This window comes from Podarcis cretensis (genome assembly GCF_951804945.1).
Source record: "Podarcis cretensis genome assembly, chromosome: 16".
Classification (NCBI taxonomy): Eukaryota; Metazoa; Chordata; class Lepidosauria; order Squamata; family Lacertidae; genus Podarcis; species Podarcis cretensis.
The window spans coordinates 28,665,936-28,683,233 of record NC_137186.1 but is presented as its reverse complement, the minus strand read 5'-3'; the positions used below and the strand labels follow the sequence as shown (position 1 = coordinate 28,683,233).

General features: G+C 46.3%; 1 protein-coding gene across 2 annotated transcripts in view; it reads left to right on the top strand.

The window, feature by feature from the left end:
• The first annotated feature begins 6,065 nt into the window (after positions 1-6,065).
• The window catches only part of GGT5 (gamma-glutamyltransferase 5), a 36,822-nt gene continuing 25,589 nt past the window's right edge, over positions 6,066-17,298 (top strand). The window contains exon 1 of one of the 2 annotated variants that reach the window (XM_079956816.1): positions 6,066-6,320. In XM_079956816.1, coding sequence (XP_079812942.1) covers positions 6,154-6,320 — 167 coding nt within the window. In that variant the 5' untranslated portion in view covers positions 6,066-6,153. The remainder of the gene's footprint in view (positions 6,321-17,298) is intronic. The other variant, XM_079956815.1, reaches the window with a different exon arrangement.

Below are 17,298 nucleotides of genomic sequence, written 5' to 3'. Positions count from 1 at the left end.
GGGTGGAAAGGGCAAGGAAGGGATTAATTTGAGAAGCAGCAGTGGTAGAGTGGTATTTCTGGATTAGCAGGGTCTGTAACCTGAAGTGTCTGTAACCTGAAGCGTATGTAACCCGAGGTACCACTGTATGGCAACCCTAAATCTCTTGGCCACACACCATCAAAATCCCCAATCCTTCCCCATTGTCTCCCAAGGTTCCTTCCAATACCCTTCTTAAAAAGCATCACAAGAGCCCGGAAGCAGGATCAGATCTGTGCCCCCAGCAACCAAGCAAGACCCGAATGCAACGGCCTTCCCTGCATCCCTGCTCTGAACATCCAGGCAGTTTTGTTTCCTGAGTGGTTTGGAATATGCCTGGAGAAAGACCACCATTGAAGGGGCAGCAGCAGCAGCTGCCACCCAGCCAGGCTACCTCCGAAAGCTTTGTTGGCAGAACCGCAAAATAGATTGAAACCATCCCTCCCTCTCCTTCCTTCTGCATCCTATGGGTGGGGAAGATAGGAAGATGCCTTCTAGCTCAGCACTGTTCACACTGACTGGCAGCAGCAGCAGATCTCCAGGCAGGGAACATTCCCAGCCCTCTCCAGAGATGCTGCCTTTGGGGACTGATTTTAGGACCAGGTGCTTTGCCACAGAGCGAAGGTGTCCTTTTACAACAGGCACTTTAAGCTCCTGGTTGCACATACTAAGGGCTGGGACCCTGCGTGGCTTCTCAGGTCTGTTTATGATGCATTGAAGCTGTAGCAAATTCATTTATTCGTTTCTGCTAGGATCTGGGTGTGCTGAGCTGGGTTTGTAAACGCTCCAGCATCTGTGCGGATTCCAGCTGGCCACATCGTGTTCCATCCCTTTTGGAGAGAGACACGGAGGCCTGGCAGGCCTAAGCATTTGAAGCCCCCTCCCCAAACCCACGTGGGATGGTATTCCAGAATGAAGCAAGCCGGCAGGAAGGAGATGACGAGGGGCTGAGTCGGTGGGAAGCGGCAGCAGCATAAAGAAGGCAGCGAGGCCAGCAGAATTTCTGGGAATCTTTGAGGTTCATGTGCGTGAGGAAGGCATTAGCAATGCTGATGAATAAATCCCAGGGGGGAAACAGCAGAATCAGGAAGAGTTGGCAGCAGAGAACCACGTCTGGATGCGGGATGAGGAGAGAAGGAAGGAAGGAAGGAAGGAAGGAAGGAGCACAGTGCCCAGCCAAGAAGCAGGCAAGAGTTCTGTGAGGAGGGCAGGGTGATTTTCAACTTTCTGCAGTTGGGTTTAAGCTGCTTAAAAGATCTGATGACAAGGGCTCAGTCTGAACCAGGCTTGTAAGTACCAGTTGCTGGAAATTTCAGACGGGGACAGTTTCTATTGTGCTTGAATCTAACATGAGGGGGGCATAGGGGCGGTTGCCTTGGGCCCAAAAAGAGAGTGCAAAATTTCAATACCCGGTGCCACCTTGATACAGCTGTGCGCTTTTGTTGCTGCGCTCCGTTGAAAACAGCTTCTCCATGCAAACCAGGAAGTGACCTCTCCAGACAATGGAATGACTCTTCTTTTCTTATCACTGCAGCTCGGATCTTCTGAGTGATGCAGACACCGTTGGCATGCATGCTCTGTCTGTTTCCCTCCATCTGCATGGCCCTGGGCACCGGCAACCCATGCTACACCACTGGCTGGCTTGTCATTGGAGCATGTGGTTGGCCACCATGAGAGCAGGATACTGGACTGGATGGGCCACTGGCCTGATCCAGCAGGCTCTTCTTATGTTCTTATACAGCTGCTTGTCTATTACTACTCCTATTTTTACTGTTTTTAATTAATTGCTTCCTAGGAAGCATCTCAAAGCGCCTTCAGAATACTATAAAAGCATACTGTATATAAAAAGCTGCCTATTTCAAAGCAAACCATCTCTGTGTGTGCACATGTTAGTGGAGTCTGTAACCTGAAGCGTATGTAACCCGAGGTACCACTGTATAGTGCTCTGCTATCTTTTTGACCACATCAGCAAGGCTGAGAGAGAGGTCTTGTCATATGGGCAGCCCAGGAGCTCCATACGCACTGCCTAGGATTGCGCCCCCCCAGGAAGACACTTTGGTGCTGCTAATGCAGTGCCCCAGAGGCACACACCATTGTCTATCGAGGCAGACGGATGCCAGCAACAGTCCTTTGGCAGAGAGGCTACAACAGCGGCAAGTGCCAATGAGCAGGGCATGAGAAGGTCTCCCGCATTAATTGCATCAAGAATTGGTCCATACTTAATTGCAAGGTCTTTATATTTATTAGCTCAGTTTTGGACAGACCTATTAGTGCAAAATAGCACAGGGATCACCTCGTACCTGGCATGTGCTTTGGTTTCCACTACTTCAAAAGCAGGACACAATGAGCTCTCATCATCTTGAGTGAAACTCAACTTCAGATTTCATCATGGCAATAAGGAGTGCTGCCTAAGGATGTTCTGGAGCGACTTGAAAAAGAATTTTCCATTTCAACAGTCTTTGCGCCATATCTCTGCAGTTTTGACCTTTAAAGCCCTATGCGGCCTAGGACTCATATACCTACGGGACCGCCTCTCCTGGTATGCCCTGTGGTGGACCTTAAGGGCCTCAAATGACAACATTTTGGAGGTCCCAGGTCGCAAGGTGGTTAGATTGGTCTCAACTAGGGCCAGGGCCTTTTCAGTACTGGCCCCGACTTGGTGGAACGCTCTGACACAAGAGAACAGGGCCTTACGGGACTTGACATCTTTTCGCAGGGCCTGCAAGACAGAGCTTTTCCGCCTGGCCTTTGGTTTGGACTCAGCCTGGCCCTTATGTTTTCCCTCCCTTTATGGTTTTGATCTATGGGCTATTATTAAAATGAGGTTGCATTTTAAATTGTATTTTTAACCTGTATTTTAAATTAGCTCCCCCCCCCATTATGTTTTTACTGTAATTTTACTGGTGTTAGCCACCCTGAGCCCAGCTCTGGCTGGGGAGGGCGGGGTATAAATAAATAAATAAATAAATAAATAAATAAATAAATATTATTTTTTATTATTATTATTATTATTATTATTATTATTATTATTATTATTATTCTATCTACCACTTGTGGGGAAACTTCCTCCCAACAGATCTCACTGAATTTCAGGCAGTGGCCTTTATCTTCTGTTTCTCTCCTTTGGGGGGACATGGGTTAATTTGTAAGTACCTCTCTCTTAAATTAAATTGTTGTTGTTTTTTAATCTTATAATATCGTGATGCAGCAAATGACCCATCAACTTCCAAAGACAAATAAAATCCAAAAATGCAGAGGTTCTGAGTGCTGGGATGTGACTGCTTGCCAACTTAGAGCAAGACTAGACGATATGTTAGCTGTATCTCTATGTCCTGAAGCCTAAAAGGTTTATTTATTTACACAAATTGCCAGGACTTTGGGGCTGGGGATCTAGATCGAGACCCTAGCATGGGTGGGGGTCTTTAATCAGGGGCCTGCCTAGGTGGTGGGCCAGGGGTCTTTCACACCAGACCCAAAATTTAAGATAAAAACCTTTTAAAAAATTGAAGGGGGAGGGGGAGTCATTCCACAGCCAGAGTTGGTTTGCTGTCCCTTAAAATTGGCCAAAATATGCACCTGTATGTATAAATTAGCACAGGCAAATTTGTGGTTGTTTTTTTATATATAGGATTGCTGCTGTGGTGCCACTCCAACTTTAACCCTTTGCAGCCTGAAAGATTTGGGGTCCCCCCCCACTGCAAATTGCAGGCAAGAGGACCCTGATCTGGATGCTAATAGGGTCCTGCCCTGATTTGGATCAGATACCCCCAATGGCCAATGACAAACCTAGACAGCATCTTAAAAAGCAGAGACATCACCTTGCTGACAAAGGTCGGTAAAGTTAAAGCTATGGTTTTCCCAGCAGTGATGTATGGAAGTGAGAGCTGGACCATAAAGAAGGCTGATCGCTGAAGAATTGATGCTTTTGAATTATGGTGCTGGAGGAGACTCTTGAGAGTCCCATGGACTGCAAGAAGATCAAACCTCTCCATTCTGAAGGAAATCAGCCCTGAGTGCTCACTGGAAGGACAGATCCTGAAGCTGAGGTCTTCATGAGAAGAAAAGACTCCCTGGAAAAGACCCTGATGTTGGGAAAGATGGAGGGCACAAGGAGAAGGGGACGACAGAGGACGAGATGGTTGGACAATGTTCTCGAAGCTACCAGCATGAGTTTGAGCAAACTGTGGGAGGCAGTGGAAGACAGAAGTGCCTGGCGTGCTCTGGTCCATGGGGTCACGAAGAGTCGGACACGAATAAACAACTAAACAACAACAACCCACAATGGCAATTTGTGCAATAAACACACACCAACCCAGAAAGGGATCAATCCCCAGCTCACATCTGGCTTCATCTGGGCAGATCCAACAGGACCACTTCCAGGAGTCAGAAGAGACAGCCTTATGGAAGGTGCCTAGAGCAGGCACGTGTCTCCAGAGCCCTCCCTCCAGTGTGAGTCCTTGGACTCTCCCGGCTGAAATCCACCTTTGCGAAGCTTTGAGCACACGTGTCTACGCATCCTTATGAGCCCTGCCTTTCCCTGATCTTCGAGTTCATCTCTCCCTGTTCCATGTGGATTCGAAAGGAGCCCAGCTTTAACATACAAGCTAGGGGACAAGGATAACTGTGACTTTAAAAACGGATGGGAACCCTTTACAAAGTATTTGAAGACGCAACAAAGCGAACTGGACTCCTTGGCTGGTTTTGAATAAACATTCACAAACTTTTTATTGATAATAATCAGCTAAATAGTTTGAGGATCTATACAACTGTGTAACATGCAGAAAACAGCATTTTTAGAGAAATCAAAGACTGGAACTGAGGGAAGTCGGGGGTGGGGGGTGGGGTGGGGGTGGGTTTTGTGTGGGGGGGAGGGAGGAAAAATGGGGGGGGAATAAGGATGATATGTTTCTGGATAATATGTTTTGTTTCAATTTTGAATAAAAAAGTTATTAAAAAGAAAAAAGGAGCCCAGCTTTGCAACCGGGGAAGGTACTTCTGGCATGGATGAGCCCCCCCCCCCCCCCCGCCCCTGTTTTCGGCTGCGAGTCCGTCACATCCCGGCAAATGCAGGTCATAAAATCATAGAATGGTAGAGTTGCAAGCGGCGGCCAGCGTCATCCATTCCAACTTCTTGCAATGCAGGAATCTTTTACCCAAAGTGGGGTTCGAACCATCAACCCTAGTGACCTGGGATAGCTCTACTGACTGAGCGACCCCAGGTCGTGCAACTGAAGTTTATTCGGGACGTTTCCCGGTCAGAACCAAGCTTGTTTTTGGGAGAAGGAAAGTGAGGAGGGGAAAGGCATTGGGAAGGCGGGCGAAGTGCTTGCTTCGAAGCAACGTCGTCTCACCTCCCCGCCAGCAAGGCGGACGTCGTCTCGCCTCCAAGCAAACTTTGCTCGACTGGTCAGTACACGGGGAATCGGGAGAAGCAGCCTGATGCAGTGGCGTAGCGTGGGTTGTCAGCACCCGGGGCAAGGCAAATAATTTGCGCCCCCTAACCCATGGATTTGCGCCCCCTAACCCATGGATTTGCGCCCCCTAACCCTAACCCCCAGATGTTGCGCCCGGTGCGGCCGGCCCCCCCTGCACCCCCCACGCTATGCCACTGGCCTGATGCATGCTGATATTTGCGGGTTGGATTCAGGAGGAGGAATGAAACTGCGCGTTTTCCCTTTAAGGGCAACACACACACACACACACACACACACACACCCCTCCACCTCTCCCCTTGGCTTCGACGGGAGCTCCTGCTGCAAACTTGTCTGCAAGGGACCTTCCATAAACCGTTTTAATAGACCAGACCCAATTCCGCAGTAGCCAGAGCGCAACAGGCAGCTTCCACTGCATTCGGAAAATCTTGGAAGTTTTCCACACTGGCTTAGCTCTGACTCTCACGCAGTCCGCCCCCCCCCCCACTCTAAAAGTTTGCTGTCATAGGAGAAGGATGTCCCGGGCAGGGGGGCGGGCCTCTCCCCCTCTGCCAAACACAGCTCCCCCCCGGGGGGGCGGGGGCAGCCCCTTAAAAAGGCCCAGCTCCGGCCGGCGCCTGCAGCACTAGCCAACGCAAGAGCAGCCGCGTGTGGTGAGCTACCTTTTGCCTGCTCTAGGAGCCGGAGTCGCGCCGTCTGTGAAATGGGTCTATCGCGCGGCAAGCTCTGCTGCCTGGCTCTGGTGGGCTTGGTGGCCCTGGCGGGAGCCGCGATCCTAGCCGTGCTCCTGACCCGGTCCCGGTGCGCTCCTCCGAGGTACCCTCGGGCAGCGGTGGCGGCGGACACCCAAACCTGCTCCGACATTGGCAGGTAAGAGGGTCGGGCTGGAGGGGGATGGAGGGGCGGGAAGGGGGTCTTCTGTCTCCGGGACTCTCTTTTCCAAGCCTCTGTGTCACACACACACACACACACACACACACACACACACACACACACCCTTCCTTTTGCCTGGGCTCTTGGCATTTCTGGGTCTTTGCATCACAGCTCAGTCAGGCCAGAGAAAGAGAGACAGCGGTTTCTCCTTCTGAGATGGGACTTGCCTTGGCACTTGTTGTGACTTCAAACTCTCGCCTGCTTCACCCAGAGGAGCCAAATACTTTTTGGGGTGGGCTGGGTCCCCCCAAAGTTGATGGCCATTGTCATACAAAAGGTGTTGGTGTGTCCCATCATGTGATCAATTATCTGAGGTGAGGCTTACCTGTGTCCCCCCCCCCCCCCGCAAATATTTTATTCGAGTTGGCACCCCTGGCTCCAGCAAGGGTTTTTCCAGGAGCCCCTCACCTCCCCAGACGTCCTTGTCACCCCGGACATCGCCTTCAGGGCCACAATATTCTGTCCTGTGCTCCTACATAGAATCATAGAATTGTAGAGTCGGAAGGGACCCTGAGGGTCATCCAGTCCAACCCCCTATGGTGCAGGAATCGCAACTAAAGCACCGTGGCAGATGGCCACCTAACCTCTGCTTAACAGTCTCCAAGGGAGGAAAGAGTCCACAGCTGCCTCCTGAAGAAGTTCCTCCTGCTGTTTATCATCTCTTATTGTCAGAAAGTTCTTCCTTAAGTTTAAGCCTGGATGGCTTTAGAAGAGGATTAGACACAGGGGTGCAGCCAGGATTTGTGGGTTTTTTTGGAGGGTGGGGCAAGACACTTACCTGCCACTATCCTCTAGCAGATTCAGAAAGCAATGTCTCAACAACAGTTCTTTTGTATTATTTTCTCTTGACCCCAAGCACTCGGAAATATCTGCCAAAATCTTTCTGCCATTTTAGTTATCTACTTTTATTTGTTGACTTGGTTTAGGGGAGGCCACGCCCATGATTAGACAAATCCAGCCATTCTCTTTTTTTTTAATGATTTTAACATACAAATTTTAAAACGTACCACACAGATTATTACAAATACACTTTTTTTGGACTTCCATCAGCACCTCCGATGATCTTCCGTTTTAACCTCTTTTTATGCATTAGTTAATTTTATATTGTCTTTACCCTCTTAACTTATCATCCCACCTTTTACATTTTTACAATGTTTCCCACAATACTCCTCACAGAACTTCTTGCAGACCTACAAACGTCGTCTGACCATCACAAATACTTTTCATATAGTTTGTAAATTTACTCCAGTCTTCAGTAAATTTCTGGTCCCGACGGTTTCGGATCCTTCCTGTTAATTTGTCTAATTCTGCGTAGTCCATCAGCTTCATCCTCCATTCTTCAATCGTTGGCAATTCTTCTTGCTTCCATTTCTGGGCCGATAATATCCTAGCTGCTGTTACTGCATATAAGAAAAGCTTACATTCTTTTCTATTTATATCACTTCCCACCATTCCCAATAGAAATGCTTCTGGTTTCTTTGCAAATGTATATTGCAACATTTTTTTCAACTCATCATCTCCCAAAAGCATTTCACCTTTTTACATTCCCACCACATATGATAAAATGCTCCCTCTTTTTCTTTGCATTTCCAACATTTATTACTAGTTTTATACATTTTCGCTAGTTTAACAGGGGTGATATACCATCTATACACCATTTTCATCACATTTTCTTTTAATGCATTACATGCAGTAAACTTTAGACGTTCTTTCCATAATTTCACCCATTCACTCAATTGTATATTATATCCAAAATCTTTAGCCCAATGAATCATAACCAAATCCAGCCGTTCTCAACCTGTGGGCCCCCAGATGTTGTTGGACTACAACTCCCATCATCCCTGAGCCCTGGCCTCACTAGCTAGGGGTGATGGGAGTTGTAGTTCAACAACATCTGGGGACCCACAGGTTGAGAAAGGCTGGACAAATCCATGGAGGAGAGGGCTATTGACGGCTACTAGCCAGGATGGCGATACACTGGCTGGCTCTGTGGGTCAGAGGCAGCAATGATTCTGAATTCCAGCTGCTGGAAACCTCAGGAGAAGAGAAGGCTTTTGTGTTTGAATCCTGTTTGAGGGTTCTCGCCCCCGCCGCCCCTTTGGGGCCTCTGTTTGACCACCATGAGAACAGGATGCTGGGCTAGATGGACCATTGGCCTGATCCAGCGGGCTCGTCTGGTATTCTTTTATGTTCTTAAACTAAGAAGACTGTTTGGGTAAGGTAAAGGTAAAGGGGCCCCTGACCATTAGGTCCAGTCATGACCAACTCTGGGGTTGCGGCGCTCATCTTGCTTTATTGGCCGAGGGAGCCGGCGTACAGCTTCCGGGTCATGTGGCCAGCATGACTAAGTCGCTTCTGGTGAACCAGAGCAGCGCATGGAAACACCGTTTACCTTCCCGCCAGAGCAGTACCTATTTATCTACTTGCACTTTGACGTGCTTTCGAATTGCTAGGTTGGCAGGAGCAGGGACCGAGCAACGGCAGCTCACCCCGTCACGGGGATTCGAACCGCCGACCTTCTGATCGGCAAGTCCTAGGCTCTGTGGTTTAACCCACAGCGCCACCCGCGTCCCACTGTTTGGTTAGGGATCTGCTAAAAAAGCACCCCTGCCCTGCAAAAATCATGGCTAGCCCCAAACATTTTGCAGCCTGAAGAGGTGCACGCCTCCCCAATTCCATGGATAGAAACCACCAGCCCGACTGTTGTTGCTGTTTTTGCTGTTTAAATACCGTGTTTTTCGCTCCATAAGACGCACCTGACAATAAGACGAACCTAGTTTTTAGAGGAGGAAAACAAGAAAAAAAATATTCTGAACGAAACAGTGGATGTATGATTTTTGTGGTTGATGCTGTGGCCAAAGACATGCAATGTGACCTGATGGTGAATTTGGGGTGACCCAATGCAAAAATCCTGAGGATCCATGTGGATCCATGCTTTGTAACCACGTTTTTGCGCCATTGCAGCCCCACCAAACAGTGGACGGTGTGTTTTTTTGGTGCAGGCTGTAGCCATGGACATGCTATGTGATCTGATGGTGAATTTGGGGTGACCCAATGCAAAAATCCTGAGGATCCATGTGCTTTTACCTCCCCCCTCCCAGGCAGCCTCCTTTATTGCTAGTGTCCCTTATCTCCCTCCTGATCGCTTGCCAATCAGCTGCTCAGCGGCTTCGTTTCAACACCCCCTTCCCTCTTTCATAAAAAAAAGCACGATCTGCTTTTCGCCCCTGGGCAATTCGGCTCCAGGGACCACACATTCGCTCCATAAGACGCACAGACTTTCCTCTTACTTTTTAGGAGGAAAAAAGTGCGAATTATGGGGCGAAAAATACGGTAATTTTTATTAAAGATTTTCTTCAGAAGTTTGTGCATTGTTTCCTTTTTTCAGGTTGTAGACTCATATATATATATATATATATATATATATATATAAAAGTTGTAAATTTATTTTCAACATCTTCCTCCAAGGAGCTCAAGGTGGTACACGTAGTTCCCCCTCTCCTCATTTATTCCCCACAACAACCCTGTGAGGTAGTCTAGGCAGAAAGAAGGCAGTGACTAATCCAAGGTCAGCCAGTGAGCTTCACATGGCTGAGTGGGAGATTTGAACCCTGGTCTCCCACCTCTTAATCTAACCTAACCTAACCACTGCACCAGACTGGCTGTTGAGTTTCAGGTGTGCATTTTGGTGTGCAGTTCTCCTGACGTACGTGTCCTCGTAAGAAATTTTCTCTTAGTACGTAACTCTTTTCTTGCAAGCTGTTTTTAACTAACATATCTATTTTTAAAACGCAAGCTTTATCTAATCTTTCTCGTGCACGTTGCTTGCACTGCAAAATCTGGAGAAGTGCCAGTTTCAAACGATGGTCATAGATCATAGAAATCTAGAGTTGCAAGGCACCCTGAGGATCATAAACTCAAACCCCTTACAATAAAGGAATATGCAGCTTGTCCCATATAGGAATCGAACCTGCAACCTTGGGGTTATAACAGCACCATTCATTCCTAATCCTGTTGACAGGAAGGCATCCTCTTCCAGCCCAAGGGAAGCAGGAAATGCCCATAAAAACCTGTGATAAAATAATAATGCAGTGGTACCTTGGAAGTCAAACGGAATCCGTTCCCAAAGTCCATTCGACTTCCGAAATGTTCGGAAACCAAGGCGCGGCTTCCAATTGGCTGCAGGAAGCTCCTGCAGCCAATCGGAAGCTGCAAAATCCATGTCAGACATTCAAGTTCCAAAGAATGTTCGCAAACCATAACACTAACTTCCAGGTTTGCAGCTCGCAAGGGGTTCGGGATCCAAGGTATGACTGTAATTCTGCTTTCCCTAGTGCTTCTATTATTGGATAGCCTTAGCATACTCAGGAATCCAAAGTTTTGTGTCTCTTTTGTAGGAAATATATAGTTTTTGTGCATTTGCAATTTCCATTTTTTAAATAATTTTTTAAATAAGTTTTTATTGTTAAAATAATTCATCATTAATACACACATATTGCGAATATACAAGCATACAAACATACATTTCATACAATCCTTAAAAGTGTTCAAACATACCTACATTAAGTCCTACAGATAATTCCTTTTCCCATCACCACCCACCACCCCTCAACCCACCTTTGTGTGAGACTTCCAATCTACTCAATTGCAATTTCTTTCCACTTCTATTACTTTCTTTCACACACCTTTAACCTAATTTCATACTTCTTTTTCTATTACACATTATTATCCATCTTATTTAGTATTTCAGTATTTGAAACGGAACTTGTTTATTCTAATAGGAGTTCTGATTTTTCGATATGGTTTTGCAAGTATCTTTTAAACACCTTCCAGTCCGTATCTATTGGAAGGATCTCAAATGAGAAGATAGATAGGGACTGCAGTTTCCATTTTTAACTGTACTGCTACTCCTTCTGCTTCCTTTCTCTGTCTAATTGTAGTGCTGCCCAGACACCATTCATAATATTCCTCTGCAAGTGAAATGTGTGAAATGTCAGGTTTCTCTATCTCCATACACAAACTTTTACCTACACTTGCCCTAGATCAGCCTTCCAGATGTTTGGGACTACAACTCCCATCAGCCCTAGCCAGCACTCAGAGCTGATGGGAGTTGGAGTCTAAAAGATCGGGAGGGCACCAGGTTGGGGAAGACTGCACTATACAAGACACAAGACCATTCTCCACCCAGGGGCTCATATAGACTACAGTGGGGTAGGGGAACCCTGCACACAGACACAATCTGAATTAAGCAACCCAGAAAGGAAAAGGGAAACAGAAGAGAGGGTTGTCTCTGGCAAATTGGGGCCCTTGGAGCATATGACAGTCACTCCTGGAGCCCCAAGCAAGCATGGAGGGAAGGGGACTTTAAATGGGGTTCAGGGATCCTGGCCCTGCCACCAAGCCATTACCTTGAGAGCCAGTGTGGTGTAGTGGTTAAGAGCAGTAGTCTTGTAATCTGGGGGACCAGATTCGCGTCCCCACTCCTCCACATGCAGCTGCTGGGTGACCTTGGGCTAGTCACACTTCTTTGAAGTCTCTCAGCCCCACTCACCTCACAGAGTGTTTGTTGTGGGGGAGGAAGGGAAAGGAGAATGTTAGCCGCTTTGAGACTCCTTTGGGTAGTGATAAAGCGGGATATCAAATCCAAACTCTTCTCTTCTTCTTCTTGTGGGGCGGGGGAGGCAAAATTGTGTTGTGAATGAGGATGTTTATGCAGGCTGTGTTTATACAGCTGCAAATAAAACGCTTTAAATGTAAAGTGCAATATACAAATGCAACACTAGGTGGTGACAGTGAGCTACGCCAAATCCAATGTATTTTTCAAAACTTTTTTTAAAAAAAACATTTTCACAGAGTTTTTTTATGTGCGTGTAGATTCCACCTGTGTGTCAATGGGGTGCCAAATCAGAAGCTGCTGGATGTTAGAAGCAGCAGGCAGAAAGAAGTGAGATGGGGGATTGTTGGCCCAGACATGTCTCTGGGGAGGTGGGTCTATGAACCACCACTGCCCCCCACCTGACCTTCTCTTGCTTCCAGGGGGAGTTGACAGCCTTTCACTATACTCCAACCATTTCATCTCACAGGTATAGTTCTCTGAAGGGAAAATCCCCAGGAAGTTATTGCTTCCCCCCCACCCCTAGTGCTCAGAACAGCTCTCTTTCCCCCTCCTTCCTGGTACCCCCCCTCCCTCCGAGGAACCCTCAGGGTGCCTTGCAACTCTAGATTTCTATGATCTATGACCATCGTTTGAAACTGGCACTTCTCCAGATTTTGCAGTGCAAGCAACGTGCACGAGAAAGATTAGATAAAGCTTGTGTTTTAAAAATAGATATGTTAGTTAAAAACAGCTTGCAAGAAAAGAGTTACGTACTAAGAGAAAATTTCTTACGAGGACACGTACGTCAGGAGAACTGCACACCAAAATGGTGCTGAGTTTTGTGATAGGAATTTGGAGGTCCTAGATATATGTTAAATGTTCATAAGTGTACCAACCAAGTACATAGATCAGCACAGGAAGACCGACCCGGAACCATTTTTTATTCCCAAACTGTCCCAAACTGACCAAATGTTTTCTCTGCAAGGTCAAAGGAAAATGGAAAAGCCTCCCCATTGTCTTTTCCTTCACAAATCCTGTCTTAAGGGTATGTCTTTGTTTGAATAGGGTGAGCCTGTGACCTGACTCAGGAACTAAGTATTTATCATTACTAAGTATTTAGCATTACAGAAGACTGGCCAGGCTCCCCAGGGTATCCAATCAAGTAACCTGCCAGACAGGAGAAAAACATTCAAATTTCTGTTTTAGACTGCCTTTTCTGTGAGGTAGGTATGATGTATCTGAGATGGTGGTCTTGAGCTACACCCCTTCTGTGATGTATGTATGTGGGGGTGGTCTTGACCTACAGGGTGGCAATTTCAAAAGTCTATATATATAAGGCCTTGCGCACCATTGTTCTGGGTTCCTCCTCCCTCCTTCGTGTGGTGAGTGAGGACCCTGTTGCAACAGATCAATAAAGATCAGGCTTACTAGCTGCTTTGCTTCTCAATATGGCCTCTGTTATTTTCTCCTACCAATAGGGAACCTATGTAAGGACTCTATATGGGCTCTTGGATACCTCCATAAGGGAAAAAGGGCAATTTTTAAAACAAAATAAAAAAATTCCTTCCAGTAGCACCTTAAAGACCAACTAAGTTAGTTCTTGGTGTGAGCTTTCGTGTGCATGCACACTTCTTCAGATATTTTGTTTACAATAGCAATTTTTGTTTACAATAGTTTCTTTAAAATGGTAATAAAAAAGAATGCAGACTCCCATGGAAATGTGGAGAGCTGAATTTAAGACTGGGAAAAATGAGAGAGGGCAGATTTGCTTCCCCCGTCCCTCCCTCCAATGGGTGGGTTAAATCCTGGAGTCTCCTTCACAAACCTCCAAGGATGATCCAAATCTGGATTGGAAAGCCAACATTCCATTGGCCAATTGATCACCCGATGAGAAGGCATTTCCCTCTCAGTTATCTAATAAAGGCATTTTCCATCCCAGCCAGCCAGCAGATCCTTCTGCCTTATCTCCTCCTTCAAAGCCATAGAGGCCTTTATCTCCCTCCTTTCTCAAACATTTGCAGATCTTGGCATTCCCCTCTAATCTTAGGACCTTCCATCCTCTTGGCTTTTCTTGCTCTCCTCCCAGTTCTCCTCAGTTTGTCCAAACACCGTTATGGTTTTCTGCACACGGCCGAGGGTCAAAGTATACGTCTGTGGAAGCACAGGGCATGTGTGGTTAAGAGCACGTGATTCTTATGTATGCAGCGCATATAGAGATAAGGTATGGAACTTGCTCCATACCTATCTATGAAGGTCTCCAACTTGTATGGCTTGAAAAGAGAATTAGACAAATGCTTGGAGGAGAGGGCTATCCATCACTGCTAGTCAGAATGGCTGTGCTCTGGTTCTATGGTTGGAGGCAGCAGTGCTTCTGAAAACCACTGGGGATGGGATGGTTCTAGGATCCTACCTGAAGGTTTTCCCATTGGGGCATCTGGTTGGCCACTGTGAGGACAGAGACTCAGCTACACTCAGTCAGTTATATTGTTGTGACTCTTGAGAGTCCCGTGGACGGCAAGAGGATCAAACCTATCCATTCTGAAGGAAATCAGCCCTGAGTGCTCACTGGAAGGACAGATCCTGAAGCTGAGGCTCCAATACTTTGGCCACCTCATGAGAAGAGAAGACTCCCTGGAAAAGACCCTGATGTTGGGAAAGATGGAGGGCATAAGGAGAAGGGGAGGACAGAGGACAGGAGGCAGTGGAAGACAGGAGTGCCTGGCATGCTCTGGTCCATGGGGTCACGAAGAGTCGGACACGACTAAACGACTAAACAACAACAACAACTCTGTTGTAAAGGCGCGACACCAGATGGCGATGTAGAGCACAAAACTGTCTATGCGATTTTACATTGGGTCCCCCTCTTTGTTATAATAATCCCCTATTTATCTACTTGCACTGGTGTGCTTTCGAACTGCTAGGTCGGCATGAGCCGGGACAGAGCAACAGGCGCTCACCCATTGCAGGGATTTGAATCACTGACCTTCCAATCAGCAAGCCCAAGAGGCTCAGTGGTTTAGACCACAACGCCACCTGCTCCCTATAATAGGCTGCAAACACAAGGGGAAATGAATAGATAATGGCAAAGGGAACCTTCTCTTTAAAAAGTGGCTTTGAAACAACAAATGGAGGAAAGGCGTTTTGCAGAGATAAAAACTGCAAACAAAAACTGGAAGCTGTTTGATGGGAAGACCCTCCCTGATCCCTCCTAGTGATTAAGAAAACCACATGTAGTCCTTGAGACAGTTCTGCTGCTGCTGCTGCTGTTGTTGAATTTATACCCCACCTTCCTGCTAAAGTACAAAAGTAGCACCGTTTTAAAAGAACACAAAAAATTAACCCCAAAAGGAAAAAAAATAAACATTAAAAACCAAAAGCACTTTAGAAACAAGCAAGCTGCAGTTTTAAAAGCAGATGACACAATAGACCCTGGGATTTCTTTTGTAAAAGCTTCCTTAAAAACAACAACAACACAGTAGTGCCTTTTGGGAATTATAGGGGTAGAACTACCTAAACAGTACAGAAATTTATTCATGTATGCGACTACAGCGGCAAGAATGTTATTTGCCCCAGAATGGAAAGAAGAAGAAGTCCCGACGAAAGAAGAATGGAGACAAAAACTTATGGACTATGCAGAAATGGCGAAACTTGCTGGAAAAATAAGAAATTAAGATAACAAACTTTTAATAAAAGAACGGAAATGGTTTATTGAATATTTACAAATAAGCTGTAAAAAGATAAGAACATTGGCAGGATTATTGTAATAACCTGCAGTTTCATAAGTGTATATACCGTATTTTTCGCTCTATAAGATGCACCAGACCACAAGACGTAACTAGTTTTTGGTGGAGGAAAACAAGAAAAGAAATATATTCTGAATCTCAGAAGCCGGTACAGCAAGAGGGATTGTTGCGCAGTGAAAGCAGCAATCCCTCTTGCTGTACCGGCTTCTGGGATAGCTGCACAGCCTGCATTCGCTCCATAAGACGTACACACGTTTCCCCTTACTTTTTAGGAGGGGAAAAGTGAGACTTATAGAGCAAAAAATACGGTAATTAAAGTACAGTGGTACCTCTACTTATGAGCACCTCTGGTTACGTATCCTTCGAGATACGCATGCTGCAAACCCAGAAGTATTTTTCCGGGTTTCGCCCCGTGCACATGTGCAGAAGCGCTCTACTGCGCAGCAAGTATGCGCACAACAGGCCTGTCCACAACCGGAGGTACCAATGTAGATGAATAAAAGAGTAAGTTAAGTTAATTTAGAATATGCAGAAAATGATAAAATTAAATTTAAGGAACCACAGAAAGAGGAGGAAGGAGGTCGAGTTTTGAAATGTTGAAATGAATGTAAAACTATTGAAATGTATATAACTGAAAATCAAAAATTAAAAATTAAAAAACAACAACACTGTTAGGCCTGTATTAAGAACCTCAGTGGCCAGTTCTGAAACCTTAAAAGCAGACAGCCCACCTGGAGATTTCAGTCTAGCTGAACCAGCAGACAATTGACCTCCCCATCCTAAGCATTTGTCTTCATCACAAGCAAATGAAAAGCACCACGTCCAAGGCATCTATAGAGGAGAGGCATTTAGCAGTTGGCAGTATCTGTTTCCAAAGAACATCCATCTTGGAGTTGTACTGGACAGCTCAGTGAAGGGAGAAGGGGGAATTCCACACTAGGAAAGGGACTGAAACTAAAACTGCCGGTACCATAAAGCCCTAATTCAAAACTATGGTGCAGCTGGAATAGTGCTTGCAGTTCTGGTGAAATCACTTCACAAAATAGATGGAAGAGCTGGAAAAGGTTCAGAAAAGGGCAAGGAAACTCCCACGTGAAGAAAAGTTGCGACATTTGGGACTTTTCAGTTTGGAGGAAAGGTGACATGTCAGAGGTGACATGTCAAAGGTGTGCAAGAATTATTCATTATTTCTTTATAGTTGACCCTTCCTCCCAAAGGAACCTGCTTTTTCCGTGGTGTGGGAAACAGATCCCTTTCACAAATTAACACGTGGGGGGGGGGGACATTCAGACCATATTCCCAGTTTTTTAAACAAGGTTTTTGGACTTTTTCAGGGGAGTCATTTGTGGGGGTGGGAGGTGACTGATTTGTTCTTGGTCTGTTTTAATTGTTTCCAGTGTGTGTTCAGGGTTATTGGGGGGGGGGGGGGCTTTCTGATCATCTTCAGTTTTTCTTCTGTGAAATGGGTATTTTGTGGCACCCATGACTGTTTCTTAGATTTTCAAATGTACTCTGGGGCCTCAAAATAGTTGGTGGAGCCCTTGTTCCTTCCTGGTTTTTACAGTGACACTGTGCC